This window comes from Passer domesticus, chromosome 7, assembly GCF_036417665.1.
Source record: "Passer domesticus isolate bPasDom1 chromosome 7, bPasDom1.hap1, whole genome shotgun sequence".
Taxonomy (NCBI): Eukaryota; Metazoa; Chordata; class Aves; order Passeriformes; family Passeridae; genus Passer; species Passer domesticus.
The window spans coordinates 18,023,635-18,050,049 of record NC_087480.1 but is presented as its reverse complement, the minus strand read 5'-3'; the positions used below and the strand labels follow the sequence as shown (position 1 = coordinate 18,050,049).

The following is a 26,415-nucleotide window of genomic DNA, read 5'->3' as shown; positions in this document are numbered from 1 at the left end:
GCCCACCTGCTCTGCTCGGGTCCTGCTCTCCAGAGGCTTTGCCACCCCTTTCTCTTGGTGTCTGAAAACGTTGCAAGGTTTCAGGGTTTTTTTTTGTTGGACACCTGGCCAGGGCATTTCTGTGAGGGGGAATAACTCTCAGGGTGATCATTCCTGGCATTGTCACCTGGTTGCTGCCTGCTTTTGACACCTGCTGCAAGACTGGGAATTCCTGGATGCATTTCCATGAGCAGCCTTCAGACAGAGACCTGGCTTGGGAAGTGAGTGATTACCCAGGCTGCACTCAGATGTGCTTGGCAGATGTTATTTCCACCGCTGTGGGTGTACTGAAGCCTTCCTTCCAAGCAGGAAAGCTGCACTAAGGTTTCCAAGGGCTGCAGCAAGTGGAGAAGCTGACGCTGTGGCAGGCACCTCTTCCTGCTGGCAAACACCTTGCAGAGCAACTTGTGTGGGATAATTTTCACAAAAATAGTTCCCAAGCTTTACAGATAAGTCTCTTTGGCTTAGGTTTTGCCACCAGAGCCAGTAGTGGTCACTTCCTAACATCAACACTGAATGCTTTCCTGGTGCCAGGCTGTGAGGAGTTTGATCAGGTGAAATGGCCTTGTCAGCTATTCCAGGGTTCCACAAACTGAATGCTGAAACACCAGTTTGGATGCAGCAGTTCCTGATCCAGAGCCACTGGGAGAGCTCAGGATCCAGGTTTTCCTTGCAAAGCCAGGTAACTTTCGGCTGTTGGGTCAATGTGAAACTCTCCCAGTGAAGGTTTCCTGCAGCACAGGCTGTGGCACTGCCGTGGGCATGAGGACAAGGTGGTGCCTTTTCCAAAGAGCTGCTTGGAGACCCTACTTCAGAACTCCCTGATGGGAAGGCAGAAGGGAATAGGCTGGGCAGGAACAAGCAGTGCCTCTGTGCCTTGCCATATGTGTATAATCAGGACAAAATGCCTATTTTGGGATGCTGGCCATAATTACCAAGGAATGAAGGCAATCCTGGATGATGGTAACACTAAAAGATATTGCCTTAAAGGCACAGGGTCCACTTTCCTTATCACCCTGAAGTTGAGAGAGTTTGACACCGAGATGCTTTAGATTTGCAAATCATGGTACTTAATATCCAGGCCTGTGACACACAGCATTAATTATGGTCACTTTGGGGATGCTCGAGGTTCTTAGCAGATGAGGATCTTCTTTTTTCTGTTCTGGGTAATAATTTGAATTCCCCCAATGGGCTCCAGGGCACTGTGGCATGAGGCTGGGGATGACAGTGTGAAGTAGGAAGGGTTAACAGAGTTACTGCTCTAAATTCCACTTTTCTTTCACCAATAGCTGAGCAGTCCTTGATGGGGCCCCGTGTTTAGTGTTTTCTGACAGCGCAGAAAGATCAGTGACTGCATGAAACACATTTAGTTTTCATTTGTGCTTTTTATGTGTCTCTTGTAATCAGGAGGCAATGCAAGCTCCAGCTTGTGGTTTATTGCTGTTGCTGTCTTCCCTTGAGCTGCCTGAGCAAAGCAGGTTGGATGGGAAGCAAAATGAGACCAGTTTAATAGCAGTAGCCAGACAGCCAGCCAGAAATAGCGGTGCTACAGGAGATGGAGTAAATAAAATAATCCTGTCAGACTCCATTGCAGTCCAGGTTTCCAAATGGGAAGATAAAAGAGACGTTTCTGAGTCCTTTCAGAGGAAGGTTTAGCTCCCATGTAGCTTCTGTTGGAAGCACCGAGGTGATCTTTGTACCAAAACAATGGCCCTGCTTTTATTTCAGGCTAAAGAGGGCCTGTGGGAGCAGCCAAAAATCTTGTTTGCAAACACACAGCAGCCCTGGGACAGTTCTTATTACTTTAAATGGGTTTTTTTACTTCATCAGCACCTCCCAGCTCTACTCTTTGTCTCCCAGTAACACAGATCTCCACAAAATGCCATGTTTTGGGTCAGGCCTGGGCCCAGCCTGCAGCAGGTGGGGAAATGGGTCAGGCTGGGCTGCAGCAGCTCAGGAGAGACTCAGTGCTGCCCTGACAGGCAGAGCCTGCTGCTGGAGCTGGGGTGATTCCTGGGGTGTCCTGTGCAGGGCCCGGAGTTGGGCTCTGAGGATCCTTGTGGGTCCCTTCCAACCCAGGACATTCCACAGTTCCATGAGATGGGCATGGAGATGACCAAAGAGAGCCCAGTGGCTTGGTCACAAAGTGTGAAATGACATTTCTAGAGAGCAGGGTTGCCCCAGCCCTGCTGGCAGACCCCTGTGCTCTTGCCCAGCTGGTGCTGTCTGCAGGCAGGAGGTTTCTGTGGGACCACAGGGCATGGAAGGGAATTTGGAGATGCTTCAGCAGTCCCTTGGCCAGCAGACAGCCAAGGAAGGCAAGTCCAGCAGTTAAAACCAATTATGAAACAGCACTGCAGCTTTCAGGCAGGGGTACTCCAGGGAAGAAAACATTCCTGTGAATGGTCCCACAGCATGGAATGTTCTGTGAGCCTTGGCAGGGCTGTGCAGGTGACATGCCCTGAGCAGTGTCACAGGGGCCCATGACACGGTGTCCCAGGGCCTCATGTCACAGTGCCACAGGGGCCTCCTCATGTCACAGTGCCACAGGGGCCTCCTCATGTCACAGTGCCACAGGGGGCTCCTCATGTCACAGTGTCACAGGGCCTCATGTCACAGTGTCACAGGGGGCTCATGCTGACCTGGACCTGCTGCCCTTCCTCTGCCTTGGGGGAGCAGAGAGGGAAGAGCAGGCTCTGGTCCCTGCTCCCCCAGAGAGGGACTGGAGGAGCCAGCAGGAGGAGTGCTAAAATCCAGAAAGGGCTGAATTTGGAGTTCTCCACCTCTGTGTGGTTGTCTGGGCAGGGATCAGGTTTACAGAATTGACAGAACTCACAGAATGACTGTGCTGGAAGAGACCTTAAAGATCATCTAGTCCAGCCCATGCCCTAACACCTCCACTAAACCCTGGCACCGAGTGCCACATCCAGGCTTTGTTTTTAGCCTCCTGTGACCATACAGATTTGCAGGACACTGCAAAACACTCTGTGCCACACTTACCCCTCCTGGAATTGCAGTGGGTGTAAGTTTGGCCCACAGGCAAACCTGCAGGGCTGAAAACTTGCCCCTGCTGCTGTGGCCTTTCATCAGCACCTTGTGAAGCCCCTGGGAGCAGCTGGGGAGGCCAGCAGAGCAGTGACGTGGCTGCACAAGGTTTCCCATCTCTGATACAGGGGTCTCCTCCTGCCAGGTCTTAGGAGCTCTTGGAGATCTGTATCACACCTGAGATAGCTCAGCTACCTCAGAAGGCATAAAATCACCAGGTTGGCTCCTGTGGTAGTGTTAGAAACAGAAAAGTTTTAATAAAAGGCAAAATAACAAAGCTCTTTACAGAGAAAGGCTGAGCCAGGGGCAAGAGGTTCTTGCTCCTGGTAAAGCACCTCACAAAAGCAATTAGTTCTTTTGTTCTCTTCTTTTTCTAGTAAATTGCTTAAGCAGGACTTTTTGGCTCCTATCCAATTGGCTATCCTTAAGTTTGAGGTAAAGTCCCCAAGGTCCTATGAGGTGTCTTTTCACCTAACTGAGGAGAGAAACTTCTGAGCTTTTTTCCTTTTTAAGGAGACAAAGGATAGTTTGGTCACTCAGTCAACAAGGGGCCCATTCCTACACATCTCCTCCTGCCATCAGTCCTTTGGAAAGGCCCTCGCCCTCTCCGGGCTGCTCTGCAGGGTTGGAACAAGGAGGGAAGAGGGCATCAGAATGGCAGTGCTGTTCCACTGAATCCATGGAGTGAGAATAGCACTGCCACAGAAACTCCCTCAGCCCCAGCCCTCCCCTCTTGGATCACACAGTGCAGCTCCACAGAGCTGCCCAGGGTGAGTCCAACGTCTCCTCCCCTCTCAGGAGCCGGACAGTGCTGAGGAATTGGGCAGGGATGTGCTGAAGAATTGGGCAGGGATGTGCTGAGGAATTGGGCAGGGATGTGCTGCAGAATTGGGCAGGGGTGTGCTGAAGAATTGGGCAGGGGTGTGCTGCAGAATTGGGCAGGGGTGTGCTGAAGAATTGGGCAGGGATGTGCCGGCCTCCCTGCACAGCTGCCCTCGTGCGGGAGAAGTTACATAAACCTAGAGCAGCAGCTCTGCTCCCCAGGGACACTCCTGGCAGGCTTGGGGTGGGAAGGGAGTGGCTGAGAGGGTTTTGGGGAGGTGGTGGTGGCTTCCCCCTGTCCCTGACAGGATCCATCCTTCAGCTCATTCCTGGCTGGGCTGAGCAGACCCCATTTCCCTCAGCCCTGCTGCTGTGTCTGAGGGCTCAGAGCAAAGCTCACAGGCTCTGGCATCCAAACTCTTAGCAGAGCTTGGACTTATTTTCTGATATCAAGAATATTGAGGACAAAAACACTCCAAAGGGTTCATTGAGCTTTAGGCCTCGTTTGGACTGAGGCCTGTTGTGGTGCTGCACTGAGCTCCACCATGTGTCACTGTTACTGTCCCATCTGAACACTCAGCCTCTGCAGGGTTAAATTAAATGTACAAATGCTACAGAAAACTGTCCCCTTGGTGTTCATGAAAGCAGGCCAGGCTGCTTTTGTCAGAAGGTCTCTGTAAGGTAAATTAGACTTTAAAAATGTAAGCTTGGAATCTTTTTTTTAAAAGTCAAAGAACGTTGAAAGCCTTCATGACTAAAGATACCCAAAGACATGGCAAAGTGGCAGCGTGCCATGCTCTCATTGCTCACGGCAGGCTGGGCAGAGGGAAGAGACAGAGCAGGCTAGCAGGAAAATCAGGACAAATTTCAGGAGTACGCTGGAAAACGCTGCTCCTCTGCTCTGCAGTCAGTGCCCAGGTGGGAAATCACAGAGGGGTCTGAGACCCAGCCACAACTCAGTGCAAAAGGCAGCTCAGCCTCTTCCCAACCTCTGCCTTTCCCAAAGCACGAGCTGGTGTTTGGGTGCAGTTGCTGTGAGCCCTGGCTTAGTCTTTGCCTAATTCCTGTTCACTGGCCATCACCCTTTCCATGGCAGCTGCTCCCCAGGGGCAGGGCTGGCCAGGGTGGGTCTGTGTCCTCATCCTTGGCTGCCTGTTCTCCCCTGGACACTGGGGACACTCACCTCTGCTGAGGTGATCTGCAGGGATTGCTGCTTTTCATCCCTGCCCAGACCCCCCAGCAATCCCTGGGCAGCCCTGGCAGTGCTGTCCAAACTCTCCTGGAGCTCTGGCAGCCTCGGGGCCGTGCCCATTCCCTGGGGAGCCTGGGCAGTGCCAGCACCCTCTGGGGAAGAACCTTTCCTGAGATCCAGCCTAAACTTGCCCTGGCACAGCTCCAGGCCATCCCTGGGTGCTGTCACTGGTCACAAGTGAAGAGATCAGAGCTGGCCCTGTGCTGCCCCTTGGGACGATGTCAAAGGCCTCACTGGGGTCTCCCCTCAGTCTCCTTCAGTGAACAAACCAAGTGCCCTCAGCTGCTCCTCCAGGCCCCTCAGAGCCTTCCCCATCCTCGTGGCCTCCTTTGGATGCTCTCCAATGACTAAATGTCTTTTTATATTGTTGTGCCCAAAACTGCCCCAGCACTGGAGGTGAGGCCACCCCAGCCCAGGGCAGAGCAGGACAGTGCCCTCCCTGGCCCAGGGACATCCCTATGTCCCTCATGGCTCCAGGGCACTGCTGGTGCTCTGGAAAGCTGGTGGGGATGGAGTGATGATCCCTGTTGGAAGAGCCACAGAGTTGCCTGTTCCTCCTCCTCCCTGTGCCTCTCAGGGCTGGAGGGCTGTGCTGTGCTGCCCACAGGCCTCCTCTGCTTCCCTGGGCTCTGTCAGCTCTGATCCCAAGGCATGGGAATGCTGAGCTGTTCCCACACAGCTTTGAGCTGTTGGAGATCCACCATGAGAGCCCTCCAGTGTGTGTCTCACTGAGAGCTCCCCATTATCTGTACAATAAATAAATGTCATTATCCCATGGTAGAGATGGGGAAGGGCTGAGGCACAAATGTCATTTCACCTGGAGCCCCAGGAGCTGTCCTCACAGGGCCTGGCTGCATCCATGCCCTCAGAGCACATAATTCCTCCCCGAGTCATTCTGAGCCTCCTTTGCCACTGGAATATGCAGGGTTTGATAAACGGGAGCACCAATAACCTACATATGCAGTGAGGAACTTGTAATGGATGATTCTGTGGCTGGCATCTCCTGTCCTGGCAGCTCCTGAGAGGGATCTAATGACTCAGGCTGGAAATGGCTCTTTCCCCGTTTGTGCTTCACGGATGATTTGTTCTACGCATGAGAAGTCAAGTGTGACCTAGCACAGATAAACCACAGCTCCTGAGAAAAGGCACCATCCCAAATCCAAACCCTTGCCTGAGGCCTCCACATCCACCCCTGCACAGCACACACCCAGGAGTCAGTGGGGGAATATGGAGCTCTGGAGTGCTGCACACGTGGGATGAAGCTCTGGGACCAGCCCAGGTCCTCTCAGGAGCTCGTTTCCCCCTTGGGTGCCCTGTGCTGCTGAACCCCTGAATGGCTTTTGCTGATGCCATTTTGCACTGGTGACTGCAGATTGCCCTCCTTGTCATTACTGTTCTTTTTTCCCTGGAAAAAAGAGAGAACCGACCTTTCCTCTCCCACAGGCAGTGGGAATTGACCCAGAGGGATTTTACCTTTCCTCTCCCACAGGCAGTGCCAGGCACAAGGAGCTGTGCTCTGGACTAGTGGGGCAGACAAAAGTTAGAGATGAAAATTAGAGAGCAGGAGAAGCAGTACAGAAGACAAGTAGGACTCAAAGAGCTACTGAACAGTGATTTACAGGTACAATCCTTCCTGCAGGTGTCTAAATCCACTCCAACAGGAGCATAATTCATTGTGGGAGCCCATCCCAGTGTCCAGGTTTTCCAGTAAAGCTCAGCCTTGCTTTCCTCATGATGGCCACCAAGATTTCTTTCCTTCCAAGCCCAGTTACATGAAGTGACCTTCCCCCTTCCAGGAGGGGACAGTGATGGGGGTGGGGGCAGAGGGGGTGGCCCAGGCAGGTCCCAGGGCAGGGCCAGCCCCAGGCATGGCCACAAAGCCCAGCCCAGCACCCGGAGAGCAGAGCTGTGGGGGGCTTATGTAACCTGTCAGAACTTCGCTTTGTGCTCCCGTCAAACCACTTTTTTTGGCTTCATCTTTTCCCTGTGAATCCTCAGTACAGATTACGTGAACAGACTGCAGAGCATTATTCAGAAGAGCTTAATTAACCTCAGTGAGGGGAAGAAAAGGAAATGGGAGAAGCTGTAGGGTAAAAAAAGATCATATTTAGACAAATAAGTGCAAATGACCCAGATGCATCAATTTCCTTTAGAGGCAGGCAGGCAGGCTGGATGCTGTGCAGAGGCTGCAGGTCTGTGCCACTGCTCTCCTGCTGCTGGCCCCACACTGCCCCAGGTCCTGCTCATCCTACCTGCTCCAGCCCTGCTCCACCTGGCACCTCCTCTCACACCATCCAGCTGCAGCGCTGGGGAGGAGCCCGGGAGAGCAGCTGTTCCCTCTGCAGGACTGAGCACACTCACATCATCTCTGATGGATGTTTGTCTAACCTTCTTTTGAAAATCCCCCAGGAATGCCGTCCCAAGACTTCCCTCTTTTGTCTCTTCTAGGGTTTAACTACTCTTCTAGATAGAAACATTTTTTTCCCAAGTTTCTAATGCTGTTCTCCCTTGTGGTAAATTAAGACAAGCCACAGTCAAAATGGAGAATAACTGATCACCAGCCTCCTTAAAGAGGAGCAGCTTTCGCATACTGGAACACCAACAGCACGTTTCTTTTTAGTTGTGGCCTTCCTAGATTAAACAGCTCAATTTCTTTGGCCTTTCCCCACTGATAAGGTTTTGAGAGTCTTTTTTGTGTTTTTTATATTTTCTTGGTCTTGCCTGATTTAACTACAAGAAGTAATCTTGTGTGATATTCAGAAGTGGCCAGTGCAGAGCAGCCCATGGCCACCCTGGCTGAGCCATGGGCAGGATAATACACAGGACCAAAGGAACAGAGCCAGCCTGCGAACAAAGCTATATCCTAGAGATTAAGAATTTCTTCATTTCCCTCATTCTAATTCTCTCATTTATCCCTGGATAAATTGGAACTGTTGGAACCCTGGATGCTGAGAATTTTAAACTTTCTGTGCTGAAAGGCACAGACCCCCAAGAGAATACTATTGACCTGAGGCTGTGGAGAAGGTTTCCAAAATTGATTGATAGCACTGGCATTGTGGGTGTGGAGTTTGAATAGAAGTGTGTGATATCACAGGGTGGAAAACTTAGAGTTTAAGGATTTAGAATATAGCAGTATTTATAATGCAAGATGGAGGTTTTAAGGCAGAGGCAGGCTGTTCTTCTTCACCTTTCTCCATGGGTTTGGGTGGTTTTGTGCAATTGGACAGAAAAGTCTGCATTGTGGGACATGAGTGATTGGTTATTGGGTTAAAAGTGAAAATAATTTAAGTGTCGTTTCTTAATTGGACAGTTTAGCCTTAAAAGACCTTGTAGAGAAAGATAGTGAGCTGTTTTGTAGCTTGTTAGTAGAATGCTGTAGGACTCACAACTTGTAGGATTGTAATACACAAAACCATCTGAGTCTGAACACCAAACGCCGTCTTGAGCGCTTCAATCCTGACCTTGACAGAGGTGGAAAAGAAGTTAAAGAATTGACATTTGGTGGTGGCCTGTGTGAGGATTGAACTGATGACCTTCAGAGATAACCAGGAGCAGGAGCAGCATTCCTGTCCTCACAAAGCCAGAGCTCCTCTCAGCTTCTGCAGCAGATAAATCTCCATTTTTGTGCACAGATCTGCTTTGTCCTCCTGCCACGCAGTGCTTACACCAGGCTGGTGGAACAATCCATTTCCCTCCTCAGCCTCACAGTGCTTTCCTTAATCTCGTATTTTCTTTGATCCATGGATATGCTGGGAAAAGGACAGAACTGTGCTGGACAGAGTGGTGTGAGGAGCAGCAGGTTCCTGTCTGCACCTGGCAGAGCACACCAGCAGCATCCCTTCATGGCCTCTGTGCTCTCTCAATTTCCTCTTGTCCATGTGCATTAAAAGCTCCTTAAAACAAGGGTTTGGCCTTGTTTGCTGGCTGCTGTAGGCCTGATGAGTACCTGCATTTTCTTGAGCTCGGTTGCACTGCAAGGTGTTTGAAGAGGGCCATGCTTCACTAAGGGGCTGAGTAGTGTCTTTTATTGTTTAAAAGCTGTGATAAAATAGCCATGGATCAAATAATTACTGTGCTTCCCATATTATGGGTGTTAAAATTTAGTCAGTTGGGAAATAATATCCATTCACTGAGTGTTGGCAAGAAGAAGGGAGAATGATAATAGGAAATGCTGAGCCCATTAAAAATGAAAATATCCAGTTACAGTTGTTAATCTGTGGACTGAACTTCTGGAACCAGCTGTGGACAAAGTCCTGCATGTCCAGGCACGTGCTGCTCATGAGATGTTTGTGTGGGGAATAAAGTCTCTTATAAATTCAGTGTACCAGTGTGGAGTTCATGGCCAACAAGTGAGGATTGGTCCTTCTTTTGAAGGAAAGCATTGGGAGAAAAGATGATCCATTTCTTCTGGAGTCATTATTGAATTCCTCCTCCCAGTGACAGTGGAAGTCAGACAGGAGCTTTGTGCTGTTGCCTTTCCCTTGCTCAGCTCAAGGCCAAAGCATGGTGTTTCCTCCCCTGCAGCTGAGCTGCTGCTTCCCCCCTCCTGCATTTCCCCAGCAATGACCTGTGGAGCCATTTCAGCTCCAGAGGCACTTGTAGGATTGCATTATCTCCCTGCTGCTCCTTCAGGAACTCCTGGGCAGCACCTTTGTCTTCACATCCAGTACTCAGCAACACAGGAACCTCCCTGGAGACAGGGACAGCTCCTGCTGCATCCCAGGGGGAGAAATGTGTGGACAGAAATGTCCAAACCCATGGATTGTCCTCTGGAAGCACAAAGCTGGTAAAGATTCCCTTGGCAGTAGCTATTAAAAATAGCTCATAATGTTTTCTGAGCCAAAATTGGGGAAATAAGAGGGGGGAAATGTATTTAGTGTGTGTAAGGAAAGAATATACATTATTTATTTATTTATTTATTTATTTATTATTTATATTTGAAAACCTTAAACTCTAAGTTTTCCACACTGTGATATTACAAACTTCTATTCAAACTGCACATGTAGTTTGTAGAACTTTCCACAATCCCAGTTCTGTCAATCAATTTTGGAAGTCTTCTCCACAGCCTCAGGTCAAATGCAGTGTTCTCTTGGGGGTCTGTGCCTTTCAGCACAGAAAGTTTAAAATTCTCAGCCGCCAGGGTTCCAACAGTTCCAGTTTATCCAGAGATAAATGAGAGAATTAGAATGAGAGAAGTTATTAATCTGTAGGATTAGAGATTTGTTCACAGGTTTGTTCACAGGCTGGCTCTGTTCCTTTGGTCCTGTGTATTATCCTGCCCAGGCAGTGCACAGAGCCTGGGGTTGTTGATTCTTGCATACCTTATGAACAGATCTCTCCACAATCATGACAGTTGCCTGGAAAGGCTGACTGGATCCATGCTCACAGGGGCTGGTGCTGGAGGTTCTCAGCAGCAGTGGGAAGGGGAGCAGCTGCTGTGCAGCTGATGTGAGGAGCACATCCTTGCTGCTGAGAGGTTTGCTGTAGGTGTTCTTGAGAACGTGGTGCAGATGAATGTTCTCTGTGAGAACAAGCCCCAGCCTCCCATTAAACACCGTGTGTGGCACTGACTGATTGATCCGGCTCCGTGTGGCCCTTGCAGCCCTTCCACAGCACTGAGGGAAAGAAACAATTGCCTGAGTTAGAACAAGACTGAAAAGATTTTCTGTTGCCTATTCAGCCTGAAATACCTTTTTTCTTATGTTCTGGACTATCACTATTTCAGGCCTACACCAGAGGAAGGTTTTTGTACAAGATATTTGTTAATGGAATTCCTCCCCCTGCCCGGAGCATTCCAGAAGAAGGAGTCAGGATTTAAAGCCTGTGAGCTTCTGGCCAGTCTTGTGATAGTTAATACTGTCTGGCAGATTCATGAGCAAGTTTGCTAAATCATTATGATGTGGAGTTTATTTTCCAAGATTAATTTGTTTAAAATAATACCTACTGCTTATCTTGAAAAAGCCTCACTGCTCAATAAATAAATGTTGTATATTGCCTTCATTTTTCCTCTCAAATGAATCCTTTGACATAGCATTTATCTTTAGGACACTGAAAAATCCAAAGGTATTTAGGTTAAATTGATTTAATATACCTAAATATTAAGAGACTTTTGAGAGTGGTTAGAGAAAGGAAATCTTAATTGTGTGTTGCTGAATTTGGTTTAAAATAAATTGAATCACCTTGTGTGGCCATGGCTAGAGAATTAACATTCTGTTTTCTGATAATCATCCTCTGTTATCAGAGATAACAGGCACAGAGCTGTGGGGCCAGTGGGGAATTTACTTTTCCCTTCCTTACACAGAGAAATAAACTGTTGCTGAAAAACAGGGAATACCCAACTGAGAAAGGAGGTGAACGTGAACAGGTTTGGTTGAAAAGGTCATAATTACCAAGGAGAGAAAAAGAAAAAAAAAAAAACTAAGCTGGATCAAGAGGTTAAATCCAGGGTGGGATGAGACCAGTGGTAGGCTGGGAGTGCTCTGAGCTGGGAATGAGGGTGGTTTCTCACCAGGGAGCTGTGTGTGAATGGGAGATGGGCCCCAAGGAGAAGGGGCAGGCAGCAGTCCCGATGGCAGTGGGGATGTGTGTGGAAAACAGATCTGGACTGTGCTGCCAGAGCAGTGAGGCTCCAGGTGTGTGCACAGCCTGCTGGGCCTCACATTTCTCCCCCTGTGGAGCAGAACCTCCCATATGGAAATGCTGGAACATGGCATCTACTCAGAGGCATTTTTTTGTGCCCACAAACTGAATTTTGCAGCTCAGGGATGTGTTTTGTTCCTCTTTGCCTGTGGTCTTCCCTCTTTGGCCAACAAGAGGTGTGTTCACAGAGGTGAGGCTGGAAGGACCTGGCCAGGTTTCACCATCCCTTCTCTCTCCCTCAGCTCTCCCTGGAAATGAAGAACCTGACCAGGTTTCACCATCCCTTCTCTCTCAGCTCTCCCAGGAACTGAAGGACCTGACCAGGTTTCACCATCGCTTCTCTCTCTCCCTTAGCTCTCCCAGGAACTGAAGGACCTGACCAGGTTTCACCATCCCTTCTTTCTCTCCCTCAGCTGTCCCAGGAATTCCCTGCTGAGCTCAGGCTCTCCATGAGATCTCACCATGATCCCTGTCTCCTTTTCCCTGTGCAGGATCTGATCCGAAGGGATATCCTGTATTACAAAGGGCGCATAGACATGGATAAATATGAAGTGGTGGATATAGAAGATGGGAGAGATGATGACTTCAATGTCAGCATGAAGAATGCCTTCAAACTGCATAACAAGGAGACTGAGGAAATGCACTTATTCTTTGCCAAGAAACTGGAGGAGAAGTTACGATGGCTTAGAGCTTTCAGAGAAGAAAGGAAGATGGTAAAAGAAGATGAAAAGATAGGTGAGGAATGTGGAAATGAATCTGAAAGGAGGTTGTTGGTAGTTTTTAATTTAGCCCCAATGTGTGGAGGAGCTCATATATTCTTTGTGGTAGAATTACAGTTTAACCTTGTTGAGATGTCCTTGGTTGCTCTCCTAGTCATAAGCAGGTCTCTTTCCAGCTCAGTTACTGTTCTTTTTGGCCCTCAATAAAAAAATTGTGCCCATAGCTTAAGCCTGGAGCTCTGTGGGTGTGTGGGAGAGGGAAGTCTTTGGCCATCCACCTTCAGGGTCTCCTGGCTGCATCCTCCTGCTCAGCTTAGGGACGTTTCACTCAAAGGGAGGCAGCAAAGTCAGTGGCAGCCCTTCCCTTGCACCAGCCCCTACACTGACTGTGACCAGTGTCAGTCCAGCCTTGGTTTGTTGCTCAGCTCTAAAGCACCGGGCATATTTATGACACTGTACAAATAAAAATGTCTCTAATCTTACTTTTCATCCGGCCCCTGCACAAGTAAGATTAGAAGGAGGCCAAGGAAGAGTTGATTTTCAGTAGAACACCCAGAGCATTCCATGTTTGCAAACAGTGCAGAGCATCCCCCTCCTCAAAAGGAAACGAGGCTTTGTGAGCAACCTTCTGAATTGTGTTTGCCGTGTTCCCTTTTCCAGGCTTTGAAATTTCTGAGAATCAAAAGCGGCAAGCGGCAATGACAGTAAAGAAAGTCAGTAAGCAAAAAGGTAACCGGCAACACGCTCTGTGCCTGGTGATGTGAGGGTGGAGCGGGCTGGGCTGAATCCTGCTGGGCTGGGATCCAGCATCCCCTCAACTTCCCCTCCCTTCTCTTTTTATATCAAATACCGTTTGTGCTTTGTATCCTTCCTTAATGTATCTGTGGGCCAAATTAATCTCTGGTCGAAGGTGGTTGAAAGCCAGTGGAACTGCACCAGAGATGAATTTGATCTCGTGTCTCCAGTCTGATGTCCAGAAGCTGTCCCTGGGGGCAGAAATCTATCTCAGTTGTTTATCTCAGGCTGAAATGGGAGTGAGTGCGGAGGTGTGTAGAGGTTCTGCTAATTCCCAAAGTCTCCCATTAGCAAAAAAAAAAAAAAAAAAAAAAATTTGCTAAAATGCTGGAACTGGGGAGGGAGTACCCCTTTCCTGCTGCTGGAAAGGAAAGGGACACTCTTGTTTCCTGGGGCTGCCTGTAACTTTTTTAAGGCAACACAGTAGCATCAACTCTAGGAAATAAAGAATTTTAGTGAAGACTTTGTACCTCTGGAATGTCAGATTCATTTCCCCAGCCAAGCAGGCTGCAGCCAGCTGAGCAGTGCCCTGCCTGGTGTTAGGCAGAGCCTCAACTGGCCAAAGCCAGCGTTAATTCTCTCTTGCAATAACTGTTGCAGCTACAGGTTTTGAAATACTCAACACAGAGGGAAGGTCTGAGAGCTCATTCCTCAAGTTCTCCAAAGCTTCACACAGTCTTGGATGTATTGATTTATTACCAAAGTACCATAGCACAAGTAGGCCTACAAGTGGGTTTTGAGAGAGCTCCTCAAGGCTTGGCTCAGGTCAGGTGCAGGCAGGTTGGTCCCCGCTCTGTGCAGGTGTTTTGGGGGGTTTTGCAGAAGCTGAAGGAGCTCTTTGCTTTCTGCCTCACCTGTGTGTTGTCTACTGGCTTTGCTGGTCCAGGAGTGGTTTGCCAGGCCAGCTGTGAACTCCTTGGTTTGCTGTGTCTCTCCATTGTCATCAGTCTTCTCCTCTCTACTAATTTCTTCTGTTGTCTCCTGAGATGTTCTCTAAAAACTCTCCTGGCCAGATGTTCTAAGCTCAGAGTGTGCACACCCAGAGCAGGCCCAGGTGCCTCACACTGTCCCCGTGCCCTGCCACAGCCCCTCAGCACCTGCATGTCTGTCCCTCAGCCCTGAGCATCCCCAGGGCTCGTGGAGCTGCACCATGAGAGAGCCTGACTTGCATGACTGCCGTGACAAAACGAGGTTCAATTATTGCTGCTGTTCAGTTCATTATATTATTAATTAATAGAGGTATTAATTAATAATTGTACTGTTCAGCCAGTAAGTGAAACAGTTGGGAGGTGCCTGAGCATGCCTGCCAGTATTCCCACGTAAATTACTGGACTTGCATCCTGACAAATACAATCTGCCTGACAGGACTTGTGTCTTACACAGCAATTGCTCTCTGTCTGCTCTCTTTGTCTTTCTCTCTCTTTCTCTCTGAGATGAAAAAGGAGGGGTTGTTATCTTGGGCTTCTCGGACTATGAAATTCATTAGCTCCTAAAACAGCAGTCAGCATTTCTGTAGTGAAGAACGAGCTTAGGCTGTGGCACTGGCAGTTCTTTTTATGGGATTAAGTCCTCGAGCCAGACAGAAGTTCAGTCACACCCCAGCCCTGAGTTAAGCACAGCTGGTTGGTTTTAGGATGTGAAATCTGAAACACAACAAATAGGGTCATTAGAAGGGTAGTACTGTATGCTTTGCCCTACACTGTGGTGATCATAACCCAGTCTCAGGTTTATTAAATTAAATATTGACACTGAGAACTTAGTTTTGTTACTCTGTGGTTTGTCCTGTGCCCAAGACCCAACGAGAGGCACGAGGCTGGCAAAGCAGGGAGCTGCTGGCACTGCTCAGAAGAGAGAGGTAGGAGGAAACTCCTGAGAGCTGGCTTTTGGTGACTGATTTTTTTAATCTTGCCCTATGCATTTCACAGATATTGACAGCATTTTATTGTGGCAAGACCTTGGCAGCACTTGGGGCTGAAGGTGTGCCTGTGCCGGGGGCTGCTGCTGCTGCCTCTGCCCTCCCACAGCACCACCAGAGCCTTGGGAAGGGGCTTGGAGCTGCTTTTGGAGCATCAGTTATACCTGAAAAGCAGGGAAACCCTTCAGCAGGAGGAATAGGTCACTGTATTCAATAGAAGTAGTTATTTATTTAAATGCAGGATGGTCTCAGTGCCTCCAGCAGGGTTTGACAGCTCGAGGTGCCGCCAGCCCGGCTCCTGTGTCACAGGATGCCTATTACAGACTTGTTCCTAGATTATCTCACTTGTTCCCTGCACCTCTTAAATGGGAAACCATGGTAATTCCCCTGTCACAGAACACTTAAGGAAGAGAGAAAAGCCGTGAAGGAGGTGAAATGGAAAATGCAATCAACTTTGTTAGAGGTGAAGCAGAAAAACATTTTTCAAATAGTATAAACTGCTGCTTATTTCATGCACTGTTGTACCACACCTCCCAGAAGTATTGCTCTGGAGATGGCTGGCATGTGTTTGAGAAGGAGGCATTTAAACCTCTGCTGGCTGCAGCTGGAGAGGGGGAGAGCAGCTGAGAGCAGCAGCAGAAACCTTAAAACTCTGCTTTTTAAACTAACAGGACCTTTGTCCAGGTGATTAAGTGTTTTGAGAAGTGTTTGATGCCCAGCTGAGGGTGCTGTGTGGGCCAGCAGCCCCCTGTGGCTCCCAGGTGTGCCCAGCAATGTGTGCAGGGCCAGGCTCCCTGCCAGACCCACTTAATGATGGGCAGTATCCCAGGATTTGCACTCCTTATTGGATTGGGCAGAACATAACCATATTAGACCAGGTGCCTTAAGACAGAATTAAACCAATTTTTGGCCTTCCTGAAGTCCATTAGACATCAGTGGATGGGTGGTGCTGGCTCTGCACCTCAGTGGCAGAGAAAAGGGCTGGTTGCTGCTGTTTGCCTTTTGCATTGATTGTTCAGGGTTTTGCCTCTTGGTTCTGCCCTTCAGTGGCAGTGTGGGAACTGGGAACAGAATTCAGGCTGGTGTCTCCTAGAAATAGTGAAGTAACTGAGAAATTGATTTGTCTTATCTTAGAAAAACAACCCAAGCCCCTCCCAGCAGCCAGGCAGGAGGGAGGTTCTGTGCAGAGCCTGGCTCCCACTGAGGGACAGGGCACCACAAGGGTGGCACTGGCCTCTTCTGCCAGCACCATGCTTGGCACTGACTAAAGGTATGGAAACTGGCTGGAGAATGGATCCCTTGTGGCTCTCCAGTCCATTCTTAATGTAAACAAAGGCTAATTTTTCCATTTCTGAACATTTGAAAACAGAAGCTCATGGAGTGCCTCCCTCCATGAGGGGCCTCTGTTCCCTGGCCACTTGTGATCCCTCCTCCAAGGGTTGGTGTTTGCAGCCTGCAGGAACACTCAGTTCCCTCTCTGATCCCCAGCTCTGTCCACATCTGGCTCCTTTCAGGACAGCCTGTCCACAGAAGGGATGATGCTATCCTAGCAGCTGCCAGCCAGTGGTGTCAGGGAATTAGAGGTCCTTCCAGGAAGGAGACTTCATTCTTAAAGCACCATTTCCCACTTCTGGAAAAGGAAATGTCTGTTGAGATTTAAATAAGTGACCTTAATGAGAGCTGGGGGTGTGTCCCACAGAGCTCTTGAGCCCCACGCTACCCCCAGCTCCTCTCCCTGCCCCGTGCACCCTTCTCCCAGGAGATGCCTTCAGCCCTGACAGGCCTTTGGGGTGAGGTGAGCAGAGATTCAGTCAGCATCACCCGAGATGCTGCCCCTAAACCTGCCCATGAACACTCAGCCATGTAAACCCAGGAGGGGTTAAATCATCAGCCAGCAAGAACTGCCTTGGCCTGTCACCAAACACCCTCTGAATCACTGGATTTTCCTGTTAATTTATTCCTTTCTGATCACTAGAGCTCACAGCCAACTATGTCATAAAAACCCTGACCCAGACATGCAGCAGCTTCTGACTTCCCACACTTCTGCACTTCTGCTCCCCCAGCAGCCCTGCACAGCAGAGCTGGGCCGGGCAGGGCTGACCAGGGGCCCTCCCGTGCTTCTCTTGGCTGTTTAATCCCATTTTATTGCATCTTCCTTGCTGAGGAGATTGACGTGGCCCTGCCTTGTTTCCCCATCGATTCACACGTGTAGGCACAGCCTCGGGGGATTGCAAGAGTCTGAGCAACCCAGCCCAACTGCTTGAAAACAAAGAGGGGCATTTGCATTTTCGGATAATCAGGGTCACTTCCCTATTTTCGAAGCGCAGGAGGTGAGGGAATGGAGCTGATCATGTTGTCAGTGGTATTTCCCCACAGATTTAGGGCAGTCTCAGAGCTTAGCCCATTTCTTGTAAAATCCAGACCCTACCAGTGCTGTGGGTCCACAAGCACCACCCCACTGATGGCATCTGGAATTCAGCTGGGATCCTCAGCCTCCCCCAGGAACCAGTCAGATCTATAAGCTAAGGCAAATCAGGAATAAATCCTTGTCTGGGGGGCCTCTGAGGATGGTACTGGTGACACTTGCTGAGCAAGTCCCCCAAGGCAGTTTTTGGTGAGATGTTAATGGCCCTCGTGGGAAGAGCCAAGGTGTTGACATCAATGACATGTTGAAATTCCCACTGAAATAAGACTGTGAGCCCAGATACTCCTGCACCTTGAGTTTGGTGAGGGGTTTTAGGAAGGAGCTGCTCCCCAGAAGCTGCAGCAGCATTCCAGGTGTGAGCTGATCCTTTCCTATCAGTGGAATCCAGGGAGTGAGCTGTGTGATCAGCCTGCAGGGTGCTGGAGGACAGGCAGGCTGTATGGCAGGAATGGCAGGAATTGGTTTTCACCCAGCTCTGATGGATAAAGCCCCAGTATCATTTATTCCATCTTGCCTCGATTAGCTTTTCTTATCACACGAGGAATCATTATCTTAATGGCTGCTATAATGACATCAGGCTGCAGTAGCAGACTTGATAAATAGACTCCAGAAGGTCGGGTTAGCTCAGTGTGTGTAGGTAGATGTTGTGGTTGTCTGGGGAACACCAGGACATGAGATGACTGTTTCCTCCTGCATTTCTCAAACTGCAGCCAGCCACCTCCCTCCTGAACAGAGAAGGGAGATTCATGGTTAGAAAAGGGAGCTAAGGCATGTTCACCATCCCTAGGAATAGCAGGGCCTGGAGAGAAATCCTGGCTGTGTGAAAAGCTGTGGCTGGGGCACCACTGAAATTCCTCTGGACTTGGGCAAGTACAGCAAAGTGAGAGTTGGGTGATTCAGCAGGGAGGCGTAAAGGGAGGAAATCCAGCTGGTCAGGACTGCCTGCGGAGGCAGAGGGTTCCTGTTCCCAGCTCCATCCTCACCTCGGGGACAGCCAGCTCCAGACACATCGTCCTCTGCCAGCCCTGCACTGGCCCAGGCAGTGGTGGGGCAGTGCTTTGAGATCCTCTGTTGAAATGTGCTGAAGAGGGCAAAGGGCTGGACTCACTAGCCAGTTCTGCTCTTTTCTTTAACTTAAACTCATTGCTGTGACAGGAGTAATTAACCATAGAGCAGTTAGTGCTCTGGCGCTGTGTCCATGGCTTCCCCGCGTGTGGGGTACGGCATTCAGGAGGAAACTGAATTTGGGGGGGTTTTGAGCATTTCCTGAAATAGGCAAGTTGGCTGAGCTGTTGTTGAGCTCTGAGGGACCTGGAAGGTTCCTTAGGCAGCACTGGCCAGGGCAGAACTGCCAGCAGGGGTGGCGATGTCACTGTCCCCTCCCCAGCTCTGGCTGATGAGCAGCATGGGATGGACAGCAGGGTGGGGGCAAAGCCTGCTGATCAAAGGAGAAGCTAAAATCTGCTAGGTGGAGGATGTGGAGGATGGAGTAAACAGCTTGTACGGCCAGTTTCCATGGTTGTGTGGAGGAGATGTGCGTGTTCTCCGTTTCTGTGTCGTGTGAGCCTGGGGAGGGGCCGTGTCCTGCTGGGTGATCTGTCTGCACGAGTCCCTGTGGATTGCCTGTGGGTTACCAGCATGCTTCACGTGCTGCTGAAATCGTGTTGTAACCTCAAAGAGAAGAGATACTTCGGAAAAAAAAATAAAACAAACCACAAAAAAAAAACCCCACCTCAACCTAGAAGGAAAAAACGAGACAGTTTTAAATCTTTTTAATTGTTTCCTTCTGAGCTGAGAAATCCAAAAGGCTCCAAGTGACGTTGCTTGGTGCTATAAAAAGACATGATTTCAAGTGACAGCGCAGCATCTCTCACCAGTTTTGTCTAGCCAAATTATGAATCTGGGAATTTTCTTGTTCTCCTCGTGAGCAGCTCTCCCAGCCCCGCCCTTTGAGCGATCCCTCCGTGCAGCTGCAGCCGCGCTGCAGAATGAGCCGCAAACCAGCAGAAGGAGCTCCAGCTCTGCCCGTGGGGTGGAGTTGGCTGCTGTGCCTGGAAATCGTTCCTTATCCATTGATTCTTCCCTTTGTGCTTTGAATTCTGCTCGCCACGCTGCCCAAAATTGTCTTGGAAAAGAGCTTTGCTCATTTTTTCTGGTGAATTGCAGCGGAGTTTTGGCCTTGCATATTAAAAAAATATCCTTCAAGAGACAATTTTGCACGATGGCCCCAAGTTCTGATGAGGGAACAAACCACTTCAGAGTAGAACAGAAAAACACCTGCCTGCCAGACCTTTCCCAGAATTGCTCTTTCTTAGGATTCGAAGATGTGCAGATTAGGTGAATCTTGCCCTCCCAGTTTCCGTTTTCCAGAACATGGGCGTGTCCAAAAAAAATGGAGAAGTCATTCTTTGGGCAGCTCAGGCTATAGCAAAGTGCTGTCTCACAGTTCCACAAGGAAATGCGTTCTGGAACGCCCAGAGCACAGTGGTTGTATCTGCATGTCCCACACACGGCGATGGTGCATGTCCTTGAGATCCACAGGTTTGATCCTTCAGGATGAACAAGAGAAATGTGAAACCTTCAGCTGCTTATGCCAGTAGAGCCAGCCAGGAGCTTCTGGCATTCATCCAGCCCAGATGTTGATGCCAGTAGCCCAGATCACAGGGCCACACATGCACCTGTGGGCAGGGCTGCTTTACTGAGGGAGGCAGCAGGCTGTGCATGGGTGTGTTTCAGGCAAGGACAGACACTTTTCAGGAGTTTTGGGAAATAACTGAATGGGGTTTGGTAGCGATCTGGCCAGGGGAGTCTGCCCTTTTCCCTTTTGGAGAAGACAGACTATGGGTTCCATTCCTTGCAGTAACTCCATCACTGTCAGTGGACATCAGTCAGACTGTCCTTTCTCTACTTCAGCTTTCCAACTGCACAGCATTTTGCTGATCCGGGAGACTTCCTAGCATTTTATATCATCATTAAGATACATTAGTTCACCATCCTTGAATTGGTTTAGAGGCAGTAAAGAGCCCAGCCACAGGATGCCAAAGCCATGGGACCGTGTCACTAAAGCAAAGTAGCTTTAAGGACTTCCAAAGCTAAAAAACAATTTCTGTGTTTCCTCCCCAGTAGCAGCTTTAGATTCACACTCTGCTGTTGTAGAACATGAGTAATTTTAGTGGCATGAGGACTGTTTGAGGTAATTTGTGGTCAGTCTGAGAGCCAAAGTAGATTTATTTCCCAACTCTAGCCATGTAAGGGACCTGTAACAGATCCTAACATTCCCACAGATCCTAAAATCCCTCACCAGTCTCTGCTGGGAAAAGTGGCCTCCGGGAGAAGGTTGACACTCCTGGATGGGCTCAGGGCTGGAGTTTGTCCTCTGCAGTTGGTCTCTCTGGCCACACATTGGCCAGCCTGGAGATGGGCAGCTCGGAGCAGGACAGTGCCAGGAGAAGGGATGGGAGAGGTGGGCAGAGAGGAGCTCAGTGCCCTGCCCTTGTGGGTTTCAGTCACACAGTGATTGAAATTCAAACTGTTCCTTGGAGTTCTGTACCAAAGAGGGTGGTGCAGAATTTGTGTCAGGTTTCCTGCACCTGCCCCTGCCCAGGTGTGACCCCAGCACAGCTCTGGGGCTGCCCTTGGGTCTGCAGGTGGGAGACAGGAGCTTGGGAAGACAGAATAGAAAAGTCCTTGATGAGTAACTATTCCAGCACACAGGTACAGATGCAGAACATCTCCAGGTCAGTCTTTCCGAGTAAGTTTGAACTGCTAATTGTGATGAATTCATTAAAGGTTAATGAGTGTGAATCACAGAGTGGTTTTTGCCCACTGTGAGGAATGATCTTGGTTATTCTCTACAGTGGACAGAGAGCTGCACAAAACACAGTAAAGGAGAAATCAGTTAGATGTACTCAAGACATCTCTCTTTGGTCTGAACCTTTTGAGCATTTTTACCCTCCAATTCCATAGCAGGGAGAAGCGAATCAATTCTCTTCCCTAAAGACATGCCTTAGCTCCTACCCAAAGAGGCCCTGCCATCCCAAGCAGCACCTGGCCCAGCTGTGTGGTGAGCTCTGTGGGTGCCCTGTGAGGCTTTCCCTGTGTGTCAGTGCCCGTCGTGTGCCGCCGTCCGTGCCCGGCCAGCGCTGGTGTGTCTGTGTGTGGTAGGAGCCGCATTGCTGTGCACACCTTGCTCTGGTACTGGGTGCTAATCACCGTATTTTGCCTTCTCCAGCACCTTCCCAGCCGAGGATCTCAAAGTGTTTTACAAACATTAATTAATTTAGCTTCACAACCCTCCTGTGAGGTAGGTGGGGGATGCCATCCCGCTGTCCAGATGAGGACACTGAGCTGCTTGGGGACAGTGGCCTCGCTGCTGTGGTTAAAGCCTGGGGAGGCAACGGCCCCCTCCTGCAGAAGGAAGAGCAGTTCTGCATGATCCAGAGATGGCCAGAGCTTACAGCAAGCTGCTCCACAGCCCTGCTCCTCTCTCCTTCCTGGAGTCATGGTTTCCAGCTGGCCCCGCTGCCCCGAGGCTGAAGGAGGGGTTGTCTTTGTGGGGAAGGACATCCAGATGTGTCACTGTGCCCCGTAGGCTGCGCTTTGGTGGTGACACACCTCCCTTCTGTTCCACTTCAGTCACCCTTCACACACCATCCTTTACAACAGGATGCTGAAGCCCCCTCATTCCATGGGAAAGCTGTAAGGGCAGCATCCCCTCTCCCCATTCCTGCACAGGAGCTGTGCCTCACCTGTGTAGGAATTGAACATCTCAACCCTAAAAGCATAGCCTTGCCAGTCCATCCATTGCTCCCAGTTTGGATTGAGCAGAATCAGCCTTTTCTGCGTTGTGTGCAGCCGATTTTGGGCTGAAACCAGACTGGTGAATTGAGAACAAACCCTATGGAAAAGTCCTAAACTGTTCTAAAGAACGAGTTTCCCTCTGTGTAGGTGCATCCCTGCAGGGAGGGCTTCTTCCACAGCAGCTCTGCTCCGTTCTGTGCGGGAACCGGAGCGGGGTGGTGCTCGGGGTCGTGCCGGGGCTGGTCAGCGGGGCATGTTGGGGCAAGGCTGTTCTCCAGGGAGAGCTGGGAGGGAGGGTGAGCAGGAGCTTGGAACAGGAGTTGTGAAATCGGAGCGGGATGAGTTGGCCTCGCGGGGCAGGGCCTGTCCGGCTCTCCTGCCTCACACAGGACTTTTCCATGAGGGCGGGCAGAGCTCTGCCCAACAGACGTAAGGGATCCTGTCCCAGCCTTGGAGCTTTGGCATAGGGAGGCAGCCTCGGAGCCGAGAGGTCAGGCAGGCGCTGAGATTGGAGACTGGCCAGGCCTGGCATGTCCTGGCATGTGGGACTGGTTAAGGAGTGATAAGGAGCGATAAGGAGTGATAAGGAGGATAAGGAGCGGTAGCATGACGAAGAACGACTATTGACCCGATTGCTCTTTGACTGATCTGTTTCTTTTTCCCCCCAATCATCGATGCAGGTGTGAGCTACTCCAAGTCGGTTCCTCCAGCCTACCCACCACCCCAGGATCCATTAAATCAGGGACAATACATGGTGACAGATGGCATATCCCAGTCCCAGGTCTTCGAGTTCACCGAACCCAGACGCAGCCAGGCACCATTCTGGCAAAACTTCAGCAGGTTAACACCATTCAAAAAATAATACCTAGAGAGATGGAGAATTTTAACTTAAAAGAACTAAAATTTAAAAAATAAAAATAAATAAAATTATATTTATAGATGGACCTTTTTTCGGAGAAGCACTGTTGCAACTAAATATATATACATATATATATGTATACACACATTTAAAAAATAATAATATATATACATATATGTATATATATAGAAGGACCAAAAACTTTTTTTGTTGTTTTTGGGAAGTAATCTGCTACTAGATACTAGGAAGCACCAATGATTTCTAACCATGTGACCTGTTTTATTTTATTTTACTCCATTGGTTGGACATCTCTTTTTGTTGGATTTTATTTTTCCTGTTTTCCTTCATTTCCATCCGAGTCGTCATTGGCATCCCAGAATGCTTTCTCGCTTGTGTGACTCCGTCATGGAACTTCCTCATGGACTACATTGGTGTAAATTTTGTTTGATTTTATTTATGGGGGGTGTTGTTTGTTTTTTGGAGTGCTGGGAGGTCTCTGCTCCCTGTCCCTCCCTCTCTGTCCCTCCCTGGCTGTCCCCAGTCCCCAGCCCGGGGCGGGCCCGGCGCTGTCCCCGTCCTGCATCCCCGGTCTGACTCGTGCCTGTCTGGATGTGCTCCCTGTGCTCCCGCTCTGCTGCGCAGTATTTCTCTGGCTTTAACTGTTCTCTCGTGGGCAGGTGAAACCCAGCAGAAGGGCAAGCAGCTATATAGGAAGTGAGGGATGGGTTTTCCTCAGCTCATCTTTTGCGTTTTTTTAAGCACTTGTCTTTTTCTCAGTTCAGTGTGATTTGTTCACACACGGAGTAAGACGGAGAAAAGAGAATCAGGGGCTTTTCTTCTTTTTGCTTTGTTTCTGTGGGCTTAACTTTGATTTATTTTCTTTTCAAGCTGAGATACTTGAAAAGCCCACTCCTATCTTTGTTTTCCATGCAAAGATAAAAGCTTAAAAACCGATGGCTTCATGCCTCCATTGCAGAGAGGAAAATTGGCTCTGAGGCTCCGACAAGCGGCCAGTTTTCTGTCTTCAGGAACTAAGGTCCCATCCTTTGGCCACACTCAGCCTGCACAGCAGCGCCTAACGAAGCACTAATTGCCATTGCAGGAGCAGTGACCCCAAAAGAGAGGCCCGTGGCTGCTCGCAGTGCCCACTCCACACCAGGTCCCCCAGCTCTGCCCCATTAGCAGAAGGATCCTCGCCCCAGCCCTAGGAGTGCCCACCTGAGGTTGAACCCGAGCTGCAGAGGAGCCGAGAGCTCCTTGCAGCAGCTCTGGCTGTGACTGGGCAGTGTGGCCCTGGTTCTGTGCCCAGTCCCAGCTGGTGCTGGTCCAGTCCAGGCCCCTCGGTGTCCCAGGAGGGGTCAGCGCAGTCAGCCTGGGGTGATGGACCAGCCCAACTCTCCAGGTCTCTTTCTCTCTCTTTTTCTCCCTCTGGAGATTCACAGCTCTATTTTTAAAGACCCTTCCTACAATTTCAGCCTTAAGTACATTTATTTGCAAGTGCAGGAGCTTATGGTTAAGCTTGTAAAACAGACCATTGTCAGGAGAAGGATTTTTTTTTTCCTAGGGCAAATGAGACTGTTTAACCAGATTTAGAAGATGAACTGGAAATCTTTGCAGAGTGATTCTGCAAGCTCCTTTGAAAATATGACATGAAGTGATTGATCAGGGTATTTGTCATTTTCTTTAGAATCTGATTCACATCAGCACCCCAGGACAAAGAGCGTGGAGATGCGGGTCTTTTTGTTTTTTTGGTTTTTTTTTTTTTTTTTTTTTGCCCCCAAGAAATCCAAGTGAATGGGAAAAGCAGAGAGTGTGATTTCATTGTTTCCATGGAGCCTGTTTTATTTCAGGGCATGTCACAAGGGCGGCATTATTTTTATTTAAATCCAAAAATAATCTCTCTTATACTTTAGAATAATCTAGAAACTATCAATAACCAGCAAAGCCAGATTAGTGTTTGGAAGAGGAGGAGTGGCCCCTCTGTGACAGGCAGCAGGCAAACACCAGGAATCCCAAATAGGAAGCAACCCAATTTTATATTTGAAATTATTTTTATGCTCTTTTGTATCTTTGCATTTTTATTGATAGATTTTAATGTGGGATACGTAGCAAATACTATTTTGTTTCTTTAACAGAGTGGGTATTTAAAGCAGTGCATGAGATGGGTTCTCGTCAGTTAACTGAAATGTTTTACTCTTTCTGAATGGCTGGAGAGAGGCAGAGAGAGAGAGAGAGAAAGAGAGAGATTCCAAAATGTTGTCAACATGATGAAAATTTCACTTACTCCTTTTGCCTTTTTAATTGCTTGGGAAAAAAAGAAAAAAACAACAACCAAGTAACAATCACATTAGTTAAGCCTGTTCATTTACTGTTTTGTGCCTCAGAGAGTGAGAATGAGACATCCATAATTTTTATGAGAAGATGCTTCCTAAATATTCAGCACTAGGAAAAAAGAAACACCACCGCCACACCATTATTTGCATCATAAATCAAGATCTGACAAGGCCACTTGTTGGACTCGCAGCTTCTTTGTTAAGTGGGCAGCCCGCCCGGGCAGCGCCGCTCGCGCTGGCGCTGGCACAGCGGCCGCAGGGATGAGGGGCTTGGCTCTCGGGCCTTCAAGAAAGCTCTTCCCCTCCATAAATTGCCAAGGTGCTGCAGGAGATGGAGCATTGGCACAAAGAAGAACCAGCACTGGGTCCCACTTGAGCACCTGCTGTGGCTGTCCCAGCAGGGAGCAGGGCTGGAGCGTGTGTGTGACAGCGCTGGGAGCAGCGCCCGCGCAGACGGGGGTGACTTGACTGAGCATCTGGTACAGACTTTTCATTCCAGTGCCAGACAGGAGGAACCCACTTCCCATTCCATATGCAGAAACAAGAGAGTTGTAACAAACTTACATGTTTACGGTATTTCTCTGGCTGAAGCTATATATATATATATATATATATAAAATAAAAAGAAACCCTCTTCCCTAGGTAAATGACATGCATTACCCTTAACCTAGACACTAGAACAGAGGATCTAAATTCAAGACTTTCGCCTCCCCACCCTCTCCAAAAAGTCAAACAAGAACCAACCTAGGTGCATCTAACAGTTGTAAATAGA

The 26,415-nt window shown here is 49.2% G+C and overlaps 1 protein-coding gene across 14 annotated transcripts in view; it reads left to right on the top strand.

Annotated features, from left to right (window-relative positions):
• Positions 1-26,415, top strand: part of ARHGEF9 (Cdc42 guanine nucleotide exchange factor 9) — a 162,909-nt gene that overhangs the window by 130,580 nt on the left and 5,914 nt on the right. For 9 of the 14 annotated variants that reach the window (XM_064427235.1, XM_064427244.1, XM_064427248.1 and 6 more), the window contains 3 exons: positions 12,289-12,532; positions 13,177-13,245; positions 23,132-26,255. In XM_064427235.1, coding sequence (XP_064283305.1) covers positions 12,289-12,532; positions 13,177-13,245; positions 23,132-23,313 — 495 coding nt within the window. In that variant the 3' untranslated portion in view covers positions 23,314-26,255. Of the gene's footprint in view, positions 1-12,288; positions 12,533-13,176; positions 13,246-21,882; positions 26,256-26,415 lie in introns of those variants that run through there. The other 5 variants (XM_064427236.1, XM_064427240.1, XM_064427238.1 and 2 more) reach the window with 5 other exon arrangements.